Raw genomic sequence first — 24,725 nt, 5'->3', positions numbered from 1 at the left:
AGTACACCTCATGAAGTCCTCGCCTTTGTCAGAAATCCTCCCTTGCCAGCCTACACCACCCCCACCAACAGGCCCTGCTTGAGCTTCAACAAGACCAAGATCGCTGGTTCCATGAGATCCTTCGAGCTCAAGCAGAGGACCGGCATGCGATCCGGAGCCTCCTCAGCCAGGAGAGAGCCCCGGCTGCGACCCCGGACACAGCAGCCTCATGCCCCCGCCCACGCTTCTGAAGACAGGGGCGGAAGATGATCCGGAAGCCTTCCTGGACCTCTTCGAGCGTTCCACCGAGATCTGGGGTTGGCTGTGTGCCTGATGTGGCGGCAAGACTCATTCCCTTGCTGTCCGGGGAAGCCCAACTTACAGCTCAACAACTGCCGGCGGCTAGTCTCCTAGCTTGCGATGACCTGAAGAAGACCATCCTGCAGCGGGTTGGCTGCAGGCCAGAACAATACTGCCAGCTCTTCCATTCCATGAAGTTGGAGAGGACTGCCCGTTTGCCTTTACTCAACTGGCTTCCCGTTCGCGGGGGTTTGTTTCCCCCCTGGTGATTTCATTGCCCCGCCGCTCTCCCCCTCAGGTGGATGTGCCTGCCAACACAGGTGCGGGCGTAGCGCCTGGGCCAGCCTGCTGGAGTTGCGGGGATCCGGGGCACTTCCGGGATCAATGCCCTGTGATGGAGCTGGGAACTGTGGTCTGGATCCCTGACACTCCACAGGCTGCCCCTGATCGGGCCAAAGCATACAGGATACCGGTAAGTGTCAAGGGGAGTACTCACCAAGTCTTGGTGGACACGGGTTGTAACCAGACCACTATCCACCAATGCTTGGTTCAACACGAGGCTTTCGGTACCAGTGTAAAGACTTCACGTAGCGGGGGAAAGGAGGACACAGGGAACTGGATACTTTAACTCAAAAGGTAAGACTTTTAATAAACAAACTCAAAATCGCTTTTCAGCATCACACTCATTAGCTTGACATAAGGCAGTCTGTTTCAGACGGGTAGCTCTCTCTCTCTTCTTGCCGCTGGTGTGGTCCCTTATATACTGCTTTCCCCAAGCTCACTGCAATTAGAAACAGGTGTTAATAATAATCTGGCTCAGGTGTATGCACCCTTACCGCTTTCTCTCTCTCCAAACTGACGCTCAACCACGCCCCTGCTGCCACAGGATAATTCACCCAAAAATGGAAATTCTGTTATTATTTACTCACCCTCATGTTGTTCAAAATGTGTATGCTGTCATGTTGTCATGGAACACAAAGGTAGACATTTTTGAACAATCATTAATCGAACACGATGCACCATTGTAATTCTGGTTGCAAATGTGGGTTAGATGAAAACATCGTGGGAGGGCAAGATTATCAGTGAATAATGCTGTAAATTGCAGTCTGTTCCTCATGCAAATCTATCATACTGCTTCAGAAGACTTGAAAAATGGCCATGTTCCGTGGAAAAAATATCAGCATATGGGTTTGATATGACATGAGAGTGAGTAAATGTTAACAGAATTTTTTTTTTGGGAACGATTCCTTCAGACAAGAGACGGTCAAAGAGTACTGCTTGAAATCTGTCTTAATTATACATAAATATGACTAATCAGTAAAGACATGCTGGCCAAACAAGAAAGCCGGCCACGTTTCAGCCCAGTGTGATCTCCGAAACCCCTGCATTTGGCAAGGTGGCGCAGTTCAGCAGGCTGGCCAGAGGGAAGGATTCCAGCATTGCTTATTTTGATCCTTTTGTCCCCCACCCCCACACTCTTGGCACTGGCCAGGCTATGCAATTTCATCTTATCCCTAGACTTAATTACCATTTTAATTAGTGGGGGCATGAGAATTAATAATCATTCATCATATGGCTTAGGGCATGAAAAATCCTAATCCCTTTAGTCAGTTTATGTATTCTGGGTCAGACTGTCTGTCATAGAGCACAGCAGCTATTGTGACCCACTGTGTCATTGTGTCAACACCCTAATGATTGGAAATAATTGAAGAAAGCACTGAAATTGGACAGTTATATCCCTGTACTGTAACTGATGTTATTGGATTAATAAAAATAAAAAAAATAAATAAATAAAATAAAATAATAAACTAACGGATGAAAATGCCCTAGATAGTATGTCACATGCAAACCGTTTATTTGACTGCTATTAGTTCTCAATCCATATATCAGAACCACTTTAAAATAAGGTTACATTTATTAACATTGGTTAGCAACATTAGTTAAAGGAATATTCTGGATTCAATACAAGTTAAGCTCAATTGACAGCATTTGTGGCATAATGTTGATTACCAAAAAAGTTAATTTTGACTCATCCCTACTTTTCTTTAAAAAAAGCAAAAATCGTGGTTACAGTGAGGCACTTACAATGGAAGTGAATGGGGCCAATTTTTGGAGGGTTTAAAAGCAGAAATTTGAAGCTTATAATTTTAGAAAAGTACTTACATTAATTCTGTTAAAACTCATGTATTATTTGAGCTTTAAGGTTGGTTAAATCGTCATTTTTGGGCTTTTGGGTTTGTTGACATTACATCATCATGGCAACAAAGTTGTAAAATTGGCTATAACTTTACACGGAAAAGGTTAGTAAGTGATTTTTATCACACTAAAATCATGTTTACATGCATATTGTTTATGTCTTGTGGCTATACTTTTGAAACAGTGAATATTTTAACGTTCAAAAATTGGCCCCCATTCACTTCCATTATAGTAACTGTAATCCAGATTTTTGCTTTATTTAAAGAAAAGGGGGGACAAGTCGAAATAAATTTTTGTGGTAATCAATAGTATGCCACAAATGCTGTCGATTGAGCTTAACTTGTATTGAACTCGGAATATTCCTTCAACATGAGCTAACAATGAACAATACTTTTATAGCATTTATTAATCTTGGTTAATATTAATTTCGACATCTACTAACACATTTTTAAAAGTTGTGTATGTTAACATTAGTTAATGCACTGTGAACTAAAAATGAAAATGTTTATTTTTATTTTCTAACATTAACAAAGATTAATAAATATTGTAAAAAGATATTGTTCTTTGTTAGTTCATGATACCTAATGCATTTACTAATGTTAACAAATGGAACCTTACTATAAAGTGCTACCATTATATCTTAATATCGTATTAGTTAACTTTCTAAATGAATCTATTCTCTGTGTAGTTTATATTGTGAATTGTTGTTTCTTATTTATTACATTCTGATGTAATCTATTGTATTTATTTTATTCATAAGCATTCCTAATTGTTCTTAAGTGACTTGCCTGATAAATACATTTAATGTATGAAATTTATTCAAAATGTTGCTGTTTGCTTAGTCTGCTTTTAATTAACCAGACATCCTCTTTGAATTTGTAACCACATATGTCACTGTTAAGTAACTCATCATCAGTGTTAATCTGAAGGTGTGTATGTGATGTTGCTGTAATGATTTCCTGAAAGAAAAAAAATAATGAAGACCTGCTGTCTGGCTGAGCCAGGTTTTTCTCAGAGTCATCACAGACACAAGTAGTGTCATTTCTCAGCTATGAAACAGACATGAGCAGGTACACTGAGCTTCTTAAATAATGTTACTTTTTATTGCATGTGGCTATTCAGAATCAATACAGTTTCTAAAGCAATGCTAATTACACTAAGTTTAAATTATCATTTCAAAGTAGCATCACAATGCAAAGAATATGAAGTATTTACAATGGAAGACACAGCGAAAACTCAATCAGGCATTGAAATATTCTACCTTTCCATACTGAAAAACAGCATCCGCGAACACTGCTGAAATTACTGTTAGGGTTCAATAGCAAAAAACAAAAGAAAAAACAAAACACTTTTCCATTTAAAGTTGGCAGGAAAAAAAAGTGTACAGCAAAAACTTTCTTAAGGTTTAAAATATATTAACACAGTATTTATACATTTGGTTCCTTTCTGTAAACTAATCTTTAAAAAAATTTTAATATTGCATATGCCATTTGTGAAATTGTACCTATGTAGCAAATTTTACTTTTGTAATATCAAGTATTATTCAATAAATTAATTGTTTCGTGTTTTTTATTTTATTTTATTTTTTATTATTATTTTCATATCATAGCATTATCAAACATCCTTGAAGTGGCATTTATTGTACAGTGTACATACTTTTACAAACATACTTAAGAATTAGAAAAGAAAACTGCCAGCCAAAGTACAGCCTTTGGCAAGTACCTTCATTAGTGCTTCAGTTTTTTGGGGGGAAATTCATTCAAACATACAGTAAATATTTACAAAAAGACATAAGTTATCATCTTTAACTTAAAAATGTCAGTTGCAATCTCTTTATACATTATTTACACTTTTCTAGGCAAATATTTTTCATATACTTGAGTCAAGTTGTGTGTATTGTACTTGTTTCACTTGCTTGAGTTAATCTGTCAACATCAGTGTGTTTGTGGATGTTTAGGCACGTCCATAGTCTCCTGCGGAGATATCCAGAATACTCTACATTCAAAAGTGTCTTGTGTTACAATCTAGGGAGTTTGTAAGTGCAAGACAAAGCATTGGTTCTGACGAGTCTATCCCTGTCTGACAGTAGGGAGCAGCAGTAATGGTGTCAAGCCTTCTGAGACATCCCTGAAATCTATTGCCCATTGTACATAGGGGCCACGGTTTGTTCCTGGCAGGCAGCATATACCCTAACTCCACCCCCCACTAAAATCCTAACCATATGGAGCCTGTAAGGCAGAGTAGCCTGCCAGGAACAACGGATGGCACCTTTCTCCCATAGTAAAATCTATCACTCTCATTCATCGCCCACTCACCGCTAATCGGTGGAGCAGCTGCTGAATTAAACACCACGCCGATGGGTGCAGATGTAAGGCAAAAGGAAAGGCTGTGTTTTCAGAGTGGGATATTAATAGTGAAAGAGGTCCAGTCAGCAGAGGCTTCTGGGATGGTAAAGGGATAGTTCACCCAAAAATTACTTTACTCATCCTTATGTTGTTTCCAACTCATATGACTTTATTTCTTTCTAATTTTATATTCCACGGAAAAGAGAAAAGACATACAGGTTTAGGAAACACGAGAGTGATAAAATGATGACATAATTTGCGTGAACTAACACTTTAAGGTTAAAGACAGTGGGTTAAAGAGTGCTAGCGTGCCTAGACTTGGTGAGGTGCATCTCTATCTTACCTGAGGCACACGACATCATTCATATATTATGTGTAACGTATGGGTTTGTGTGTTAATCGCATGTGGCTTCTTTCCAAATTGATAACTCTACTCTGGAAGCCTGCTTTGCATATGCGTAGCTGTGCGGGACAGCAGCTGGCTGCCCATCCGAGTCTTTACCAGCTCAGATAAATATTATTATATTAAAATCATTTAAATATCTGTGTAGAATGCAAAATAACAATAAAAGTCATAATATTTGAGATCTTTGATTGAAGGGGAAGCCATGACATGTGGTAGGCAAGACCTTCTTCCACTGCAGTACAAGACATTCAGTTACCATGGCAAACAGTTCTCTCTGATACTCTGTAAGTGTATACAGGTCCATAACGCATGTCCTCCGAGAAAACACTGTTTGACAGTATAGTCAGTAAGGCTTTGGATTGGTGTTTAAGAAAACATTCACTTGTAAAAATAAATTAATTTCTCAATATATATATTTTTGTAAGTCATAACCTGGCTCATTCTGAGGTAGGGTTTTCAAGTGACTGGTTATTTTGATTCCTAATTGTTGAGCAAATTTCTGAAATGTCACCTCTGTGCAGTGTTACAACCACCCATGCACGCACGCACACACACACACACACACACACACACACACACACACACACACACACACACACACACACACACACACACACACACACACATGCAAACAGGTAAATAAATAAGTGACAACAGGTGTGTGTGTGTGTGTGTGTGCAGATCAGATGTTTTTCTCCAGGTTTGGTTCACAGGTTTTGAGGGTTGTGGAACACTGGCCACTACAAGTCCAGAGCTCTTCACAAAACCAGTGAAAAGGACCGTAACACAAAAATTCAGCGTCCAGAGGGAAGAGATTGTAGTGAGTAACAGATGGACAGGAAGTCCAGACTCTGCGTCTTTGAGTCTGAGACACGACATCACGCCTTGCACCGGGGTCAAGTGACATCTTGCCGTGACGATGGCCATTCAAATGCATTTTTGGGGGGGAAGGGGGGTCAAAGATCAGCCAACGGCTGAAGCAGCAGCAATGTGGTCCATCTGTCCACACGATCACCTCCTCTCTTCCTGTCATCGTGAACGATGCAAACAGAGCGATAGAAGGGTCGAAGAGACTGGCTCTGTTTAGTCTAAAAGAAACAAAAAGAGAAAGAAAGGGGAAACACATTAACATGACATCTATTAAAATCCAAACAGAGAAAGCAAAACAAATCATTAAAACAAAGTGTTCCCTAAGATCAACACTATCAAGTCACCGTCACAAAACACAACAGCCATATATGGGCATTTGCAAATGTTTTCAGCATTTTTCTGAAATATTACCATATTCCCCCATGCCTTGTCTGGAAAATCTCCCATAGTTTCACAGAGTGGTGTGTGTTTTTCCACGACCATCCGTATGTGATTTATACATGAGGAATAAGACTGGGGGGATGAAAGGTTACACACTGTCTCCCTCTCTCTCTTGTGCTCGTTCTGTCTTTCTTTCTCTCTTTTACCAAGTAAGGAATGTGTGCTCTTTTGCTAGGAGCAACAGAAGTGGCAGGTGCTCTGAGAGGGACGGAGGAAACACTCGCTGGCATTTAGCACTATGCAGCTGATGGAAAGAGTGCAACAACACGACACACATTCCTCTCACACATACATATACAAACAGCCTAAGATGTTCTGTAATATGCAATTACACACATACACTTTCAATTTAAAATGTAAATATATAATGCCATTTGAAAGCACGTGATGTTTGTAAAATGTAATTTTTACATTTGATTTTTGCGATTCCATCTGGTCAAGCTAGTGGTGCAGAACTTACACACTTTACCTTTAAATGTAAAACTGAACATTAGAATGTTATTTGAAAGCATGTGATGTTTGAAAAATTGTACTTTTTACATTTTAAATTTAAATGTTAAATTTTGAAAATGGCCATTGTTTTTGCCATTCCATTTGGTCATGCTAGTGGTGCAGAAATTACATACTTTACCTTAAAATTAGAAATGTATATATTAGAATGTTTTTTGAAAGCACATTCATTTTTATTTTAATTATTTTTTTAAAGGTAAAGTGTGTAATTTCTGCACCACGTGACTAAACAGAATCACAAAAATTATGACTCTTTTTCAAACTGCTTTCTCTAACACTTTGCCAGTTTCCACTGGTCAGTCAAACTCATGCCATTGGTTGAGCCAATGGTCTGGATGCTTAAACAGAGAAATGTTTTGATAGAACCACAGAGCCACATTGTCAAGCTACAGAATGAAGCTACAAATGGCTTACTTACAGCCAGAGACTATTTAGCAGAGACAGGCAACTTCTATTAAAATGAATGGGAGAAATTGGAACACCCAACCAAGAAGCTCTGAGCGCCCAAAGATCAATGGATGTAGAAAGTCCCGCCTTACAGGTAAAAGAGCCAATCACCTATTAGATACAGACATCGCCTGTCAATCATCTCAATAACGTGCATGCACATCAGCTATACATGATGTGAAAATTGCGGTTTTTAGCATAACCAGTATGTTCTTTCATCATAATCTTGACAAACCGTTTTTGAGATATCAGTGTCCCCCATTCAAGTAGACAGGAGCCGCACTGGCATGACTGGAAATAGTCTCCCGAGAGTGTTTCAAAAATGGCCGCCAGTGGACTGACTTGCTAGAAAGACTTTGTTACAGCCTAGTTGTCTCAGCATTGTAAGCTGGGACAGGAGAAAGTAATTTTACATTTTTACATTTTACATTTAAATATTAGAATGTTATTTGAAAGTCTCCTTAGCTGTCTCTCTTTCTGGTGTCTAGGCTCTGTTTACAGCACTAGATCGCTTTCCTGACCTTTCACACGTTGTACTTGTTTGTGAGCTTTCATTTGCATGAAGGCAGAAGTCTCTGCTAACACAAACCCCTCGCGGGCCTTTCTTCCCTGGCCACGCTCTAGCCCCACCCCCCCCCCCACCCATCTCCTCCTACTGCTTTTTATCCACCTAGAACAAGGGGTGTTTTCATAGAGCGAGACTTGATCTCACACACACTTAACAAACCCTTGATTCACGGCCATCGTCTATACGGAGCGCCATAATCGTTTCCATTATGTGGACTGCCCTCACACATTCCAAACACTTCCGCATGTGAGCCCGATATCACAACACACACACACACAGAGAGAGGGAGAGAGATGGCAGTAATTCCCATGAATGTCAGTAGGGTTGCATTCTCTCACAGAAAGCTGGGGAAATCAGGGAGGAGGGGCCAGCGAGAGGTCAAACGTTTTCACAGTCGTAAAGCGCCTCATCTTTTCCTGCTCTTTGATACCTCCCTCTGTGTGGTGTTACGATGTATTACTCTTCCAGTTAAGTGCTGACAGATCTGTTTGCTCACAGCCAACTAGTGAAGACAGACAGAGAGAGAGAGAGAGAGAGGAGAGGGGAGGGGAGGGGAGTAGGTGCTTTCCTGTTGTCCTTTCAACTTTCCTCAACTGTGGGAAAGACTTCAGAAAACATGTTTACGCTGTTCTCACTCTGATGGTAAACTTTTGTAAAAGTTTGGCCCAATGGAGTCCAATGCAAAGCCCTGTATGTCCAACTAAATATCACCGTAAACTGGATAATCATATTATATTCTCTGGCCTACTTTACTGTCACCACACTGCTGAGTACTTCAGAGACACTATATACATCTAAAACAAAGACACAATATTACCTACAGAGACATCAGCAGGAGTTCTAACCCGCCAGCTCCGTGGAAACCTTGATGTGAACTTGAGCTTGACTCTGTACCCAGACACTGAGCGCAACATGTCGGGTGGTCTACTTTGGTCACAGGTATAAATATACAAAAGAAAAAAAAAAGACAGATAAGAGATCTCTCTTTCTCCCTCTTGCTGGTTCTCACATTCAAACTGATGACATGGAGCCAGAGACAGTATGTGTGTGTTTGTGTGGAGGTCAGCGAGGCAGCTTGAATTTCACAGAGCTAATTAAGCAAAAGGAAGCCTGGCAATTCCATTGATGTCCCATTCCGATCTGGAGAGGCAGAAAAAAATGCCGCCAATGAACGAGATGGAAAAGAGCAATGAGGTCATGGGACAATCATTCAGCAGCACCAAAGAGAGAGAGAGAGAGAGAGAGAGATATGAATGAGCTGAGAGATGAACTATCCCTCACTTAGATCTGAAATTCTCCTCCATATTGCTCACCACTGCCTATCCAACCTTCTCCCTTTCTTTTCACCTGTATGTACATATATATCTTAGGTCCTGTACCTTAGTTTAACTCTCATTACTCACCCTCGTGTTGCTCCAAACCTGTATGACTTTCTTTCTTTAGTGGAACACAAAAGAAGTTGCTTAGCAGTCTCAGTCACCATTCACTTTTATTGTATGGAAAAAGATTAAATGCAAGTGAATGGTGACTGAGGCTGTCATTCTGCCTAACAAATCCTTTTGTGATACATGGAAGAAAGAAACTTTTTCATCATTTATAATCACTTTTTTTTTGTGTGTTCACAAGTTTATTTTACAAATGCATTTTTAAATGTACAAATATCTCAATTAATACATATAAGCTTCCCAAATATATACATATATAAGCTGAAAATAAATGTGCTAAAATTCAATTATCAATAAGAGCAGATGGATACTAGAGGCAAATTCCATCCTCCGCCCATCTCTATCCCTCTTCCTTTCTCTCTCCATCTCGCAGGGTGATCTCAACCTATAAAAGACTAATAGCCAAGTGCAACCTCTCACTTCCGCAACACTTTATAGTCTTAAAACATGTGTTTCCTACAGCTGAGCATCCGCGTGAGAAATCAGCGCTGGCAGGTATTTAAAGCAGTTGTAATCCGGACGCTACTCGAGACCACTGTACCACCAGAAGTCAACAGCCCATGAACCCAATGTCCCTACACCTCCTCCCCAAAAATAGCCCTGTCTCCACACACATTTGTCCTGCGACTCATTTTTTATTTACTTCACACAGGATAAATTTAGCCCCCTTGCAACTGGGCCGGGAACAGTCTGGTGTTCTCACACACGAAGCACACAGCTGTTTTCACGCACACGTTCACACACATACAAAGCATGTTTACAGTAGAGAAAGACAGCTGAGAAACTGACTGTACTGTAAACATGTGCTAGTGTAATTACGGAAATTTATCTATGCCAGTCTCACATATCAAAAAGTGTGGGGGAGGTATCAGAGTTTTTGTTTTCTTTTAGGATGTGAAATACATTTCAATTTCAGTCTGTTTCTGTTTCTAAAACTATTCACTCAGCCCCTTAGAGAGGCGTTCACACTGTCCACGATTTGCTATGAAAAAGCGACTGGAAGTCATTCATTTGCTGCGAGTTTGAGGCAAACTTTACGCAACTGTGCAACGATGCGATGCCTTAGGGGCCATTTACACTACAACGTTTTCAACTAAAAACGGAAAACTTTTTATGCGTTTTGGCTGTTCGTTTACACGACAACGGCGTTTTGGGGCCTGAAAACGCAAACTTTTGAAAACGGGTTTCAAAGTGCACGTTTTTGAAAATGATGCCGTTATCGTCTCCGTGTAAACATACAAAAACGCGAATTTGTGAAAATGATGACATCATGCGCATGCGTATTATGTGTTATATAAAGAATGATGGATTGATAGGCATAAATTTGAGATGTATAATTATCATTATGAATACTGGTGTCTGTGCAAATAACAATAATCAACAATTTATTCATTTGGAGTGTTTTGTATGGAGTGTGAACATTGTACAGTAGGCAGAACCTGCAATTTGAAAATCTTGAAATTAATGTATGGATTCAGATGGGAAAAATGTATTTGTATTTTAAATGTTATTTATTTATTTACATCATTTTATTTGATGAACCTTTACCCTGCAATTCATTCACCCACTGCTTATGTATATAGCCTATAGACAGAGATGTGATGCCATGGACAGTATTCAATGATATGCTTAGAATATGAAAACATGAGGCAGTGAAAATGCATGTTAGATCCAGTGTACACAAGACCTCTCTCTCCGTCAGAAGATATCCATATATCAGAGTTCTGTCTGATATCCAAATCCAGTCAACATCAACAGCTTATGTTAAATTACTCTCCTACCAGCCCAAGAGTCAGCAGGGGGAATACCAGAAGAAGGCAGGAGACGAAGTGGTGGTAAAAATGAGCAGAGTTTATTGAATAATCTTGAGAGTTCAGTCTATAGGCATGCGCGCAAGTACTTCAAAACAGCGTGCGAGACATTCAAAAATACAATGGCGGACTACAGGACTGTGTTTGTGCTGCTCAAGATTTTGAGTTTATTGACGCTTCTCCAGTGAAGTAATTGTAGTAATAAAGCAAGCTCATCATCCATCCAGACAAAATTGCTCTATGCTTTCGCCATCTTCATTGTTTGTATTCACCGCTCTGTGGAAGAATGCTTATGTGCGCAGGTGCGTAGTGTTTCTTTACAAAGTGACATTGACAACTACTGGCCTGGCATGCATAATATAGCGTTTTTAGTCTTTTCGCGGATCCGTGTGAACGGGGATCGTTTTGACAACGTTGTCGTCTTTACGCGAAACATTTCAAAAATGCAAAGGAAAAACTTTGCCGTTTTTAGTACATCATTGTCATGTAAACGTACCCTCCATGTGAGTGCAAACAGTGAAGCTCCCCCAGTGTAAAAACGGTTCCTAATTTTTACAGAAAAATAATTAAACCTTAAACCTAACCGTGTACAGTGAAAAATTATATTTTATTTAACGACAATACATATACTTTTACAGTAAAACATTGTTAAAAAAATGGTTTTCAGGTGTAAATCCATCATTTACATTATCGTTAACAGTGAAAATGTATTTTATGTTTAACAAGACAAAACACTTTTTGCACTTTTACAGTAAACTACTGTTCAAATGAGTGACCAATTAAATTTGAATATATTTTTTTGAAATTGGCTTTTTTTTCTCTTATTTTTTTATATCAGTTATGTACATGAGAGTGTTTCATGTTACATTTTATTTTGTTTAGCTAATGTTAATTGAATTATTTTAGTGTCATAAATGTTGCCCTGGTGGTGTTTTGTCACTGTACAGTGTTTGTACATCCTTAAATTAAAAAATGTTCAAAAGCAGGTAAATCTAATTTCAACAGCTGATAACATGTCAAGGACAGATCTGTGCATATGGTTCTTAGCTCAACATCAATTCACAATATGCACATTTACAGTAGTGACAGCATTACAGCTACAGAGAGATGTCTGGGAAAAAGGTTATGCTGTATGCATGGTGAGATGATCTTCATGTGTAAATGTCACTGTCTTATCTCATATAAAACTACAGCCAACTAAGTCAACAGAGCTCAACGGCCGCATGGAAATAAATGGCAGTCCATGAATAAGAACGTCCAATGTGTTGGGTGCGTGAGTTCAGCAGATCTCACAGTTGCCTCTTTTAAACAAATTCAAAAGCAGTGTGGCAAAGTAAATGGAGGCCAATGCTTATGCCCAAGGAGCCATTTAAAGTAATTCGATGACAGTAAAAGCATCACAACATATTTTGTTTGCCCCACCATGCACACAGGCACACAGATCACTTAGCTCAGCAGGGGAGAAAAGGAGCATTAATTCACAATCATGTCACATGCCACGCAATTATACCCACACACGGCATGTGCTTCTAAAGAACGGCTTATGCAGATTTGAGATGATATTCCAGCCACATCCTACTGTTAAAGTGACAGTTCATTCATTTACCTTTATATTGTTCCAAACTGCATTACTTTTTTCCTTCAGTGGAACATAAAAAAAAGATTCGCTTTCATTATTTTTTTTCCCCCATACAACAAAATGTATAGTAAATGAGGCTAACATTTAACATCTTTTTTTTTTTTTTTTTTTTTTTTCACGGAAGGAAGAGTCATATAGATTGTTAAAAGTTACACACAGTATAGCCTATAAGTTATATATAAAATGTCCAGGTCACATTTCACCCCCAGATCAAAAGAAAACATAGGAATTAATATTTTGCCTAAGGAAAATTAAGCCTATTTTGGAACCATTAATTTTTTTCATGACAAATAAGCATATTTTCCGTAATGTGCATTACCGTAATACATCCAGACATTTTACTTTTGAGTTTTTGAGTTTATTATATATATTTTTTTCATTATCCCATTCTGAATGTTGACTCTCATTCTCACTGTAATGCAATGATTTTTTTTTTTTTTATCATTATTATTAAATCAGCATAAATAGAAAGGCAGTACAACAAATACTACCATGATGTATAATACTTCACAATTGTAATATTTTAGCTTTTTTTTTTTTTATGAGATTTTTTTTTATTATTATTTATTTATGTATTGTATTTCAGGAATGAGAATTGGTGGGAATGTGATTAACTGTCATGAAAATAATGTCACAGTGCAAAAACCCTAAACATAGGCTTCATATTCTTTAAAAAATATATAATTTTCTTTCTTTGATTATGGGGTGAGTTATGACCAAGACAGATTCTTGACAGGTTTCATGAGATCCACCCATGTATACGTGTATATGTGTGCATGCCGCTTGCTTGCACGCCAAACAAAGTTGCTCAAGAATGTCTAATCTGTGGCAGTGTGTAATCCGCCTTATCTGTGCTGCTAAAAGTAATGGAACAGCGAGAGCTTTTAGGAGAACATCTTGGTCTAATTTAACACCATCAAATATGCAACAATAGCAGCTACTTACAGAGTCAACAACAACAAAACTAAGAGGTGAAGCAGGACAGGAAGAGAGAGATGGAGAGAGATGCTGAAGAGGCGGAGTTAGTGTGATGATGAGTGATAGTCATAGATGGAGACAGGATGAAGGTAATCCCTCAAATATGAAAATAATTATAGAGAGGGGGTATTAGCAGAAAGATTTATGATGGAAGAAAGAGAGAAAGACGATATGATGATGGACTGGGATTTAAGGGAAAGGAATAGGTGTGTGTGTGAGTGCGTGTTGTTTCTAGACAACAAGCTCAGTCAACCACTGGTGGTTGACTGAGCTTGTTGTCTAGAAATAAAAGCCACAGTACGAACGGCAAATTGATAGACACATTATCTGGTTTACTGACATACTTTTCAATTCAATTCAAGTCAATCAAAGTGAAAGGGGGTGTGTGCATCAAAAGAGAGTTTTCACTTTTATTTCGAGCTTGTGCCAACTGTTTTCACTTGTTATCTAACTGTATCTCTCTATATCGGTCTCTGTCACAGATATAGTTTCTGTCTCTCTCCCTGTGATGTTGTGTGGTGTAGCAGATGGTTGGTAATCATCAGTGTATTGTCAGGGCCTCTGATGGGCCTGATAACCACTGTGCACTGCTTGGAATGGCAGGTGCAGGACCCTGGACCCCACCATCTGCTGGCCTAGCCCCTCTCACACACAATTCTCAAGGGGCGGAAGCTTCTCTAGAAGCCCTACACTGACAAACAGAGCTCTCTAAGATGAGTTCTCTGGATGTCATAATTGTAAATGTTTTAATAAGACAGTGTTTACTCTGTCCTCTGGTCATATTACGGTGGGTGAGATGGACAGAATGCAATTTGATATAATATGAAAAAAGGAAATTAATTTGGAGACGTAAAAGGCAGCTTCAATGCCCATAGCTCTGTTCGCAACCAACTCTAAGCATAACGCTGATCTCTACAGCCGTCAATACCCAAGGCCAGGTCATAGGTGATCAATCTGATTTACAGCACACTGCCAGAGTGTTTGTGAGAGCCTGATTTCACAAAAACAAAACAACAACAGGACTGTGGCAACATTTTACTAAAATGATATATGGCTCCTTGCATGTATCACGAGGTGAAATATCCACTGTGATACGAAAATCGAGATACATTTTCAACAAAACAGATAAGGTTTATAAAGTTAATGCTCAATCGAGTTTTAAATCAACAAAACCAATCTCCCTACCCTAAACTTTACACCTAAACCTAACCAATAGTGTCATAAAAAGCAAATGTGAGATGAAAAACGCAATTGCTGAAGAAACCATGTCATTTTGTGGAGCTTCTATGACACTTTTGGTTCATGTGTCAACTTGCATACTCTTCTGGACTTGCGTACTCTTCTGGACTTGCACCCTGGTCGTTTGCACCACAAGTGAAATGCTCTATCGGTTAAGCTACCATGCAACTGATCGCACTTGAACAAGTTTATAAATGTAGTTGGTTATTTAGCCTAATGCAAATGTTAAACTGTCTTGCCTTACAAGTCATGCACTAGTAAGAGTGTTTAAATGTCATAAGATAACATTGTGTGAGGAACAGAGCGCGAAGTCAGTGTTTATGAACAATAATTAGGGAATAAAAGTCGTTGTTATTCTAGTGTTCATTTCACCAGGAAACTGATGTGACACATACAATGAGCCTTAAAAGTAAAAATAATTTTGCAAATATGTAGCTCTAGTAACGCATTTCGATTAGACCAGTTAGAAGTGTGTTGGTGTTCAAAGACTCACTGAGGACGCAGACATGAAACTACACAGAAATTAATAAGACAAAAGCCAAACAATCCATAAATAGAATGAAATTCTTTCATAAACCTCCTACAATGACTCAAACCTCCTGCAGACTTTGCTGATATATATGTAGATGTAGTGGTATATGTAGTTACATCTACAAAAGTATATCTCAGATTAGTGTGTCTTTCCTCCAAGTCTGCTGCTGTTATAGATTTTTTACCATTTGTAAATGAAAACGTGATTCCCATTCACAAATGTCAAATCGGTGTATAAAAGTGAAGGGTGGAAGGGAAGAAGTGGAATGTAGCACTGCTGGACAGATGCTGACATAGTAAACAGAGTGCAGCCTATCTGTGCTCTTATCTCTGCTCAGTGGGTCCTGCTGATCATTCCTATCAGGAAGACTATCAGGACGTTCTACACAAATAAAAGCTCTGTGTTCTGTCTCTGTGGCTCATCTTTTGTTTTTGTGGAATGTTAGTCGTGACCAATCACAGAGCCGAATGGTTGAGCTCTAGCGAGTGCGTGTGTCAGTGTTTGTGCAAGTTTTCTTTGTGGTCTCCTCCCACTGTTCCAGGGCTTCCGCGGCCTGTGGCTATGTCTTTCTACTCCGTCAATTTGCGGAGGTAAATGGAGAACAGAAAAAACACCTGCTCCGGTGGTGATACACAAACACTCTCACACACACCCAAGAGATCATAAATGAGCTTTTGATGCTGTGTATTCTCCTAGTATGGTGTGTGTTTTAAGAGGCTGCTGCTTCTCTGAAGAAGTGCCATTCATCAGAGACTTGTGAAAGCCGATCTGTCATTTGAGTGCAAATGCATGATCCTTTAATTTAATCCTTCACCTTGACTTTTTGTATTTGCATTGAGAGTCATACTAAAGTGCAGAGTATACACTCATCCACACAATCCTACTTACACAAACTTGCGTTCATCAACACCACCTCCTATCTTACTACTCATTTCTGAGTGTAAATTCCACACAGGCATAGATTGGTTTATCTCTCAGCTACGCAAACATGTCTGTTTTTCCAAGTGGTGCTGAAAAACAAGGTGGGCCATTCCTTCAAAGAAACCTGTCAGGTTGGACAAACAAGCTGGCGTTCATCTCTCTGAACAACCTTTGTGCACATTCTGCATTCCAGCCCTAAAACCATGAATCTTACTGATACTGATGCAGCTGACTCACTTGTTTTTTTTCTCTGTATACTGCTGAGTCCTCAATGTGTATGGCACAATTTTAGTTGTCACTTTCACAGAATCAGTCAATGTATGATGCAAATATTGGGAATGTTTCCCCTTTTGCTGAATTAATTATTGACATGTGGAAACTATGTCTCTCTCCCATCCTTGCACTGTCAACATTAAAACTAGCATGACTAACATTTCAAACATATAAGCAGTTCCAGTATAAACCAATCAGGCAGAACTGCACTGTTGTTATCCCAAACACACCTGCAGGCTTGGATGAAGGGATCATTTGCTGATATAAATAAAAACTGCCACAGCTTTTAAAGAGGATTTTCCATCATTCTGATGAACGAAGTTGCTAAATCTTTCACATTAGCAAGAAATCTGTCATATGGCACATTCATCTGGCGCACAAGTACATGCAGTTGTTATTTTGAAAAACAAAGCAAAAAAAAAAAAACTGTTTTGCCATGTCATGTCTGGTGACTTGAATCAGATTATAATATGAGGGAAATACACTAATAGTAGTTGCCCATATGATAATATAAATCCCCCTGATTTTCTGTTGTTGACATACTGCCATATGGTAAAAACAGCAAACAGAACTTTAGTCTTTCTTAATGACAAGTATGTGTGACTTAAATCCTACACAGCAATAGTTTGGAACTAAAAGCTGTGGCAAATGATATCTGAACAGTGCTGCTGTTTATTCTCCTTTAAATAAGAACAATGACTTTATATACAGAATTATTCTAAATTCCAATAAAGTCTGTTCAACTATGTTCAACGTCCTATAGGGGTGTATAAATGCCAATGTGCAATAATAAAATCCATCTCCTCAGCTATAAGCCAGCACAATTCAGAAAAGGGGCATCGATAGATTTTATGAATGCTCTGAACAGAAAGCCTACCTTTTACTGTTGTTGCCGTCTCCTTGAAACCAAGAATAGCATACAGACTGGCATGTATTCCATTGATGCCCTCTTTACAGCTGCTGGCAGCTTTGAATCTGACAAGAGAATCGCAGCTGGCAAGTCCCTCATCCATCAAGTTTAAGGCAATGTAGTTAAGTCCATTCTGAAAGCCAGCCAACGTCTCCCTACACATGGGACTGTTGTACTCTTCGTCTGATACTTCGCTGTTCCTCACCACTGACACATTTTCCACAGAGGCCGAACCGTGCCGCCTGGTGTCGTGAGCAAAGGATGGAAAAACAGGTGTGACGGTGGTGGTGGAGGAGAATGTTTCTGAACTGTGCCGTCTGCGTCCCTGGGGGTCTGCGCGAATCACCTTGGCGCCCCGGTCAGGGTCCACCAAGGCCAGAGTGGTACCCCGTAGCAGAACGGTTTCGACGGCTGGCACTCCCACACTCTCATCCACAGTCAGTCTTTGCACACAGGAGGATGCGCTAATGGTCTGCCCACTTTCTGAAGGCTGAGACACAGGCTGCGGAGGAGAAGCGGGCACGCCAACTGTCATCTCAGTATAATCATCTTTAGCTTTGCCAGCTGGGCCCACTGGTGACACCTGTGCTGTGAGGTGGTACCCCTCTTCCTTCTCTTCTTCATGAGGGTGGGCAGGGCAGGATGTCAGTTCTGGCAGCGCCTCTAAAGCCTTAGATAGGGTGGCATTTCCAGATTTGGATGACTGTGAGCTCACATCAATGTTCATGTAATCAGAGAGGGGGGATTTCCTCTGACCGATAGAGGATCCGAGGGAGGAGGCTGGGCTTTGGGAGGAAGCAGTGGAGGGTGGCGAGCAGCTCTCAGCAACATGTCCAAAGTCTATGTTTATGTACTCACCAGGGCTTTTTGGCTCAGAGGGGAGGGGGTGCTCATTCATACTGGGTAATGTGCGGAGTGTGTCCAGAGAGAGGCGGGTGGGCCGGCTGATTCTATGCCGGTGGATGAGGCTTTCTGTCCGGCTTTGTCGTACAGGAGATGGGGCTGGGGTAGATGCTGTGGTTACTGACTCTTCAATTATCCTGTGACTCTGAGGATTCATGACAACATACTGATCATTGTCGGCATCCTTTAATGTCTGCTGGGGCTTGTGACAGCGGGGCAGAGAGTTAAACAAGTGCAGGTGTCTGAAACAGGAAGACTGCTCCACACCTACAGGGCTCAGGTAGTAGTCTGGTGGTGTGACAGAGCCCAAATCTACAGGAGACATGTTGAGATACTCGCCGCTAATCAGTTTCCCATCTGAGTTGTCGATGGAGAATTTTGAGCCACACAACATCCTCATGTAGCCGCTGTCATTCAGAGAACAGCTTCTGGGGGAAAGGGTTCGGTAACCGTTAGCTATAGTGAGGGGGTGTGTTCTGGGGTTGATGATCTGCTTTGGAGCTGAAACAGACATAGGGCTCATGGGCATGTAGTTTTCAGCCTTCCCCCCTTGTGGAGCCACACCTGGCGTCATTGGCATGTAGCCATCGTCGCCCAGGTTACTGCTGGGACTTTTCGATAATGATCCGATTTCAATGTCGCCGTAATCCTCAGGGTATGTGACCTTTGGGGATGCAGTGTGTGAGCTGCGCCCTGAGTGGCCTCCAGATGTGTAAGTGGCTCTCATAAGTGTGTACTCATCCAGTGAAGCAGATGACACTTGTGATGGCACCCTCTTCTGGTAAGGCATGGTGAGCGAGTGCGTCCTCTTCCTGTAAGCTTTCTCCAGATCTCCTATGCTCTCATCTGCTGTTGCTCGGATGCTTTGCCGCCCACAGCTGTTTGGCCTCTCCATGATCATATATCCATACAGGTTGCTGCCCTCCTGTGAGGGGGGAGTGCCAGTGAGGGACTCAGGTGTGTTGCTTCGGTTTGCTGCTAAAAGGTGCCGGGTATCTCCCGGGCTGGAGCCGCATTCATCACAAGAAACGAAGCCAGCATCGCTGGGTGAGCCCGAAATGGAGGCCGTGCAGCTGGAGGGGCGAGGGGTGCTTTCTATATTGCAGCTATTGCCGCTGCTGACAGGGCTGGCAGCTGATGGAGGGGAGTGAGACACAGGCATGCATATGGATTTACTGTGCTGCAGGGAAGAGATCTCAAATGTTCTACAAGGGCAAGCTGTCACTGTGTTGGAGCGGCTCAAATGTGTCCGGTTAGCTCCGGGACTGATGGGGCTGCCCGTTATGGTTCCATCACCCTCACTAGCTGTGCGTATACGACAGGATGTCAGTTTCGTCACAGGAGATGTCGCTGCAATGCTGTCGGTGCGAGAGCGCCGTTGCAGCCCGGTCTGACTCGGCGGAAGATTGTTAAAGTGCCGCCTGGTGGGAACGGAGATGGGGTTAGTACCTGAGGACTGGCTCTTGCTGCGAGGGCGGAACTCTGACATCTCCTTCATCGCTTTCATCGCCTCCAGGATGGTCTCGTGGATGTTTTGCGCCACCACCGTGTCATCCGCCTGCATCCACAGCTCGCCGGGTCCTATCGACGCGGACCGACCCACCTCGATAAAGAAAAAGCTGTCCGAGTGTCCGCATCGGCGTATGTTCATGAGCTGCAAAATAACCGACGCCGCCTCTGTGTTAAGTTTCACGAAGCTGATGGTCCGGCTGGATAAACACAGCCTATAAACACCCGTTAAATTGCGGCTCTGTCCAAGTCCTTTAGATTTCAAATTGACTTGCCAAACGTCCTTGTAAGTGGCGGTGACCGGCGGCGCTGTCACGCCGTAATTCGCCTCATCAAATCCGACGAGAGATGACGCCGAATTAGACGCGGAGCCGTCGCTTACTTTCCCCTCGTTCATTAGATCTGTTAAGACCGCGTACCAGTCCTCCTGCTCCTGCTCGTTTTCGGCAGCCACGGCGAAATACTCGTCCTTGGTGTAAAGGGCGATCAGGTGCTTGTGTTTGGCATCGGCTCTCTTGTTGATGTTCAGGCAGGAGTCCAAAGGTATCACCCTTTTCGCAGCCGACTTGTTTTTCCATTTCTTCTCGCTCTCGTAATACTGCAGCCGGGCAGGAGAGCCCTCGCTCGGCTCCCTCAGCACGAAAAAGCGCTTGTGTCCGTGCTTCTGTTTCCTCAGATATCCGCATTTCCTGACGTGGTTATTATTCTTGACAGTCATGTTTGAAATCATCTGTCCTCCCGTCGGCGGCGGACACGCCATTCTGAAATGCCGTGAAGAAAAACTCTTACTTTCCACAACTTGTGCAGCGAGTCAGTCAGTGAGTCTCCTTTGAAGCGCTGGGGAAAAAATAGTCACACTCTGTTCTGTACCCGGCGCGAGTTGCGCGTTCGCTGCGAGGAGCAGTTTAACAGTAAATAACACATATCGCTAGGTGACTGGAGTGAAGAGGAAAAACAACATGTGACGTCCTACACATCCAGCTTTGGTTACAAAAAATAGAAAGTAAAATACACACACACACACACAGAGCAAAAGATATTAGGCGGTGCAACCTTTGGGGGCAAGGCGTATCTATTGATACGCCCCTCTGAGTAGCTCATTGGGCCCATTTAGTGGAAGCCGCTGATTGACAGTAGAGCGCACCAATAAGATTCCACTCTTATGAACGCACCGCTCCGCCCGCAGTGGAGCAACCCAATGTGTCAGAAAATTGTCAGAGGATCACAAACAACTCGTCCTGCTGTTCGGATCATTCACCACCACATTTTACGTTTCTATATTCCTTTCGAATAATAATAATAATAATAGTTTAAAATGTAAATAGTATCGGGTACGGGGCGCAAGTTTTTTTTTCTACATTTTGGATTCTGTTGATTTGCATCTATTATGCATAGGTTGTAGCTTTCATGTTAGTCGCGTTTATGGCCGTTTAATGTCAAACCTTGAGGAATACGTTTTAGCTCATAGAACGTGCATTATATATATTGCGTCGTTCTATAATTGCCGTGGGACGCTCAAACTCAGTGGAATAGTTCCATGTGCTATATTCTAATTCATTAGAATTATGCCTTTTTTTTATTAAATGACTTAATATTAGTAGTGTTCTGTAAACGTGAAATCCAGGGATCAAGTAGGCTATACAGCATCTCAGTTAATTGCTATGACGCATCACAAATTCATATGTAATACCTGTTGCCTTATAAATAGGCAATTCCTTAATTCCTATATTCCTTAAATCATTTGAATACCACAACTTAACATATTATTGGCCTTATGTTGACACATTTGGTTAAATGCGAATAATTGAACTGTGAGACTATAAACAACCCCAAGAGGTCCTCGCTGCGGACCGTAGCGCGATGACGTATTGGATTTAATCTACTAAATCACGGACATCCATTATGTAGTGGATTAAATTCATATTTTAATGGCTTTACTGGATATACTGTGATATACTGGAAAGGTTTTAATGCAAACATTTTATTCAGTGTGTACAGTATGTGGCGATATGTGTAAAAAAGTGAGAGAGTGTTATAATGAGTGCATTTCTTTAAACTTTTTGTTTTATATTAGTAGTATAGTATTGCATACTAATAACCTGAGCATCAGGGATTTTAGTCTTCTAAAGAAAATGAGAGGTGCTGAGTATTTGGAATGAATTTGTTTGGTATAGATGATGACCATTATGTGTGTGTTATAATTATTCTCTTGTCTTATAGAGACGTTGTTTCATAGATGTGTAGAATCAGTCGTCGATGTGTAATAATCATTAATGAATGAATCAAATGAAAGCTATATATTTATCTGTCTCTCTGTGATATACGTGACAGAATATAAGACATATTATACTAAAATATGTGACTTATGGATAATGCATCATTTGGGCCAACAAGGGAAAACGTTTAGCCTATCTTTACTGCAATGGTCGATTACAATGCGGCACAAGTAGAGCAGTTTCGTGGAGATAAAACAGAAAACAATGCATATGTATTTCAAATAAGCACCAAACTTTGAAGTTACCAGAGGGAAAATAACATTTGTTATATGGATGATTTTAAACATTGAAGCTTATGCAGACACAGATGTCTACCTGCAGTAGTTACTAAATTTACGTAGTTAGCCACTAATAGGCTATAACCTGTGAAACAAAACTGCGAATAGGCTATGCCTTACTTACAACACTAAATAATATAATATTGTAAAGAGAATGTAATATAATATGTAAATGTACGCGTGCACATTAAAAACATCCAGTACGTCACGGAAATCGACTACGTAGTGGATTAAATCGTCTATCTGTCTCTACGTCATCACGCTACAGTCTGCATTGAGGACCGTCTCGAATGGTTGTGGAGCTTCTTATGTAAATTAGCCGTGCTCCAACCGAGTTCGGTTGATGTTACGCGACTGCTTCTAGTGTTCCCGTGTATGTTTGGCTTGTATTTGCTTTCCACTACAAGGTTCTTTCCGGCCACTGTCTTTTCCTCACAGTCCTCCTTCTTTAAAGTGTTGCGTACAAAACCCAAATAAGCGACGAGAACGCTGCTTTAATCAACGAGTCTGTTTGAACTGCACGCGACAGAATTAGAACGCTTCGTCGATTATAATGTCAATGTAGATGGGGTGAAAGCTCGGAGGGGATCGGAGTAGATCTCACTCAATGTTGTAATGATGTATTTAAACACAGGGAAAGGGAATGTGAAACCGTGTCAGTATGCTCATGTGGAAATAGTAAAGTCTCAACACTCTGCCCTGGTTTTGGTGGGTATCAGTAGTGACGCTGTGATGCTGGTCTGTTGAGGATTGAGTACGTCAGTACTGACTGGCTGTGTACGTAGATGGAGATGCATACTCCTCTCAGATGAACTCAAATGTATTAGGTGGCTGTGTGTTACCCAACCAGAGCATGCTCTTCCCGGGAAAGGATGCCTCCATATGATCGTGGAAAAAAAAGACACGTACAATGAGAACTCTATATTCCATTCTAATTTTTGCTAGCACAGCATAAGGACCTTTTCTGTCAGGACTGTTTTGAAGTGTAGCCTTTTGATAAATGCATAGCACTTTTAAAACTCAGAAAATGAACCATAATGTAGCTGAGCTTACATATGTAATATACTGTATTATTTGAATTTAATATATGTTATGTTTAACAAATATTATAATGTATTGTTTTCAGCAGAGCATTAAAGTGAACCTCACAGGCTGTTTGTCTCATCTAATTTAACCCATGATTGTCATCTTATAAATGGTCTCACGTGTATGGCCTTGAAAATGTCCCACAGGGATTGAAGACCTTTCTGTCCTCATCTGTGCAAAGCCCACATGAGTTTTTGCTGGTTCAGCTCCTGATCACCTGCTTATTCAGTGGCAAGGTCAATTATTCCACAAATCCACTGATTTTAGCGTAATGACTGTGGAAATGAAATCAAAATTCCCTCCTTATTGCTTCTGCCCTCTGCCCATGCATAACTTGATTCAACTGCCCAGTTATTGGCTTAAAAAATGTGACAGATTTTCACACTGTCAGCCTCAATTAAGCAAATGTTCAGCTTGAGTAAAGCAGGTATCTATGAGAGTCGCTGCATGGAACTTATTTGAGTAGCCTATGTTATTGTAATTTTAAACGCCGGTTCCCCCAAGTTTGGGGGACACAAATATAAAAGCTAAAGAATTTTTGTTAACACTTTACAATATTGTTCCGTTTGTTAACATTAGTAAATGCATCAGGTATTATGAACCAACAATGAACAATATTTTACAGAATTTATTCATCTTTGTTGAAGTTAATTGATAAAACACAATTGTTCATTGATAGATAGTTCATGATAGTTCATATTGCATTAACTAATGTTTATTTATACAACTTTTAATACAAATTTGTATTAGTACATTTTGAAATTAACATTAAACAAGATTAATGCATGCTGTAACAGTATTGTTCAATGTTATTCATGTTAACAAATTTAGTAAACTAATGTAATTTTTTTTTAACACTTTAC

The 24,725-nt window shown here is 40.6% G+C and overlaps 1 protein-coding gene across 1 annotated transcript; it reads right to left on the bottom strand.

Annotated features, from left to right (window-relative positions):
• Positions 1-3,556: 3,556 nt before the first annotated feature.
• LOC127448591 (insulin receptor substrate 2-like) lies at positions 3,557-21,224 on the bottom strand. The gene is made up of 2 exons (XM_051711249.1): positions 17,778-21,224; positions 3,557-6,314 (listed from the first exon to the last, which is right to left on the bottom strand). Exons 1-2 carry the CDS (start codon positions 20,980-20,982, stop codon positions 6,310-6,312), a joined length of 3,210 nt encoding a protein of 1,069 aa, XP_051567209.1. The 5' UTR covers positions 20,983-21,224; the 3' UTR covers positions 3,557-6,309.
• Positions 21,225-24,725: the final 3,501 nt, after the last annotated feature.

Source organism: Myxocyprinus asiaticus, chromosome 11 (genome assembly GCF_019703515.2).
Source record: "Myxocyprinus asiaticus isolate MX2 ecotype Aquarium Trade chromosome 11, UBuf_Myxa_2, whole genome shotgun sequence".
In the NCBI taxonomy this organism is placed as follows: domain Eukaryota; kingdom Metazoa; phylum Chordata; class Actinopteri; order Cypriniformes; family Catostomidae; genus Myxocyprinus; species Myxocyprinus asiaticus.
This window is presented reverse-complemented; position numbering and strand designations above follow the sequence as displayed.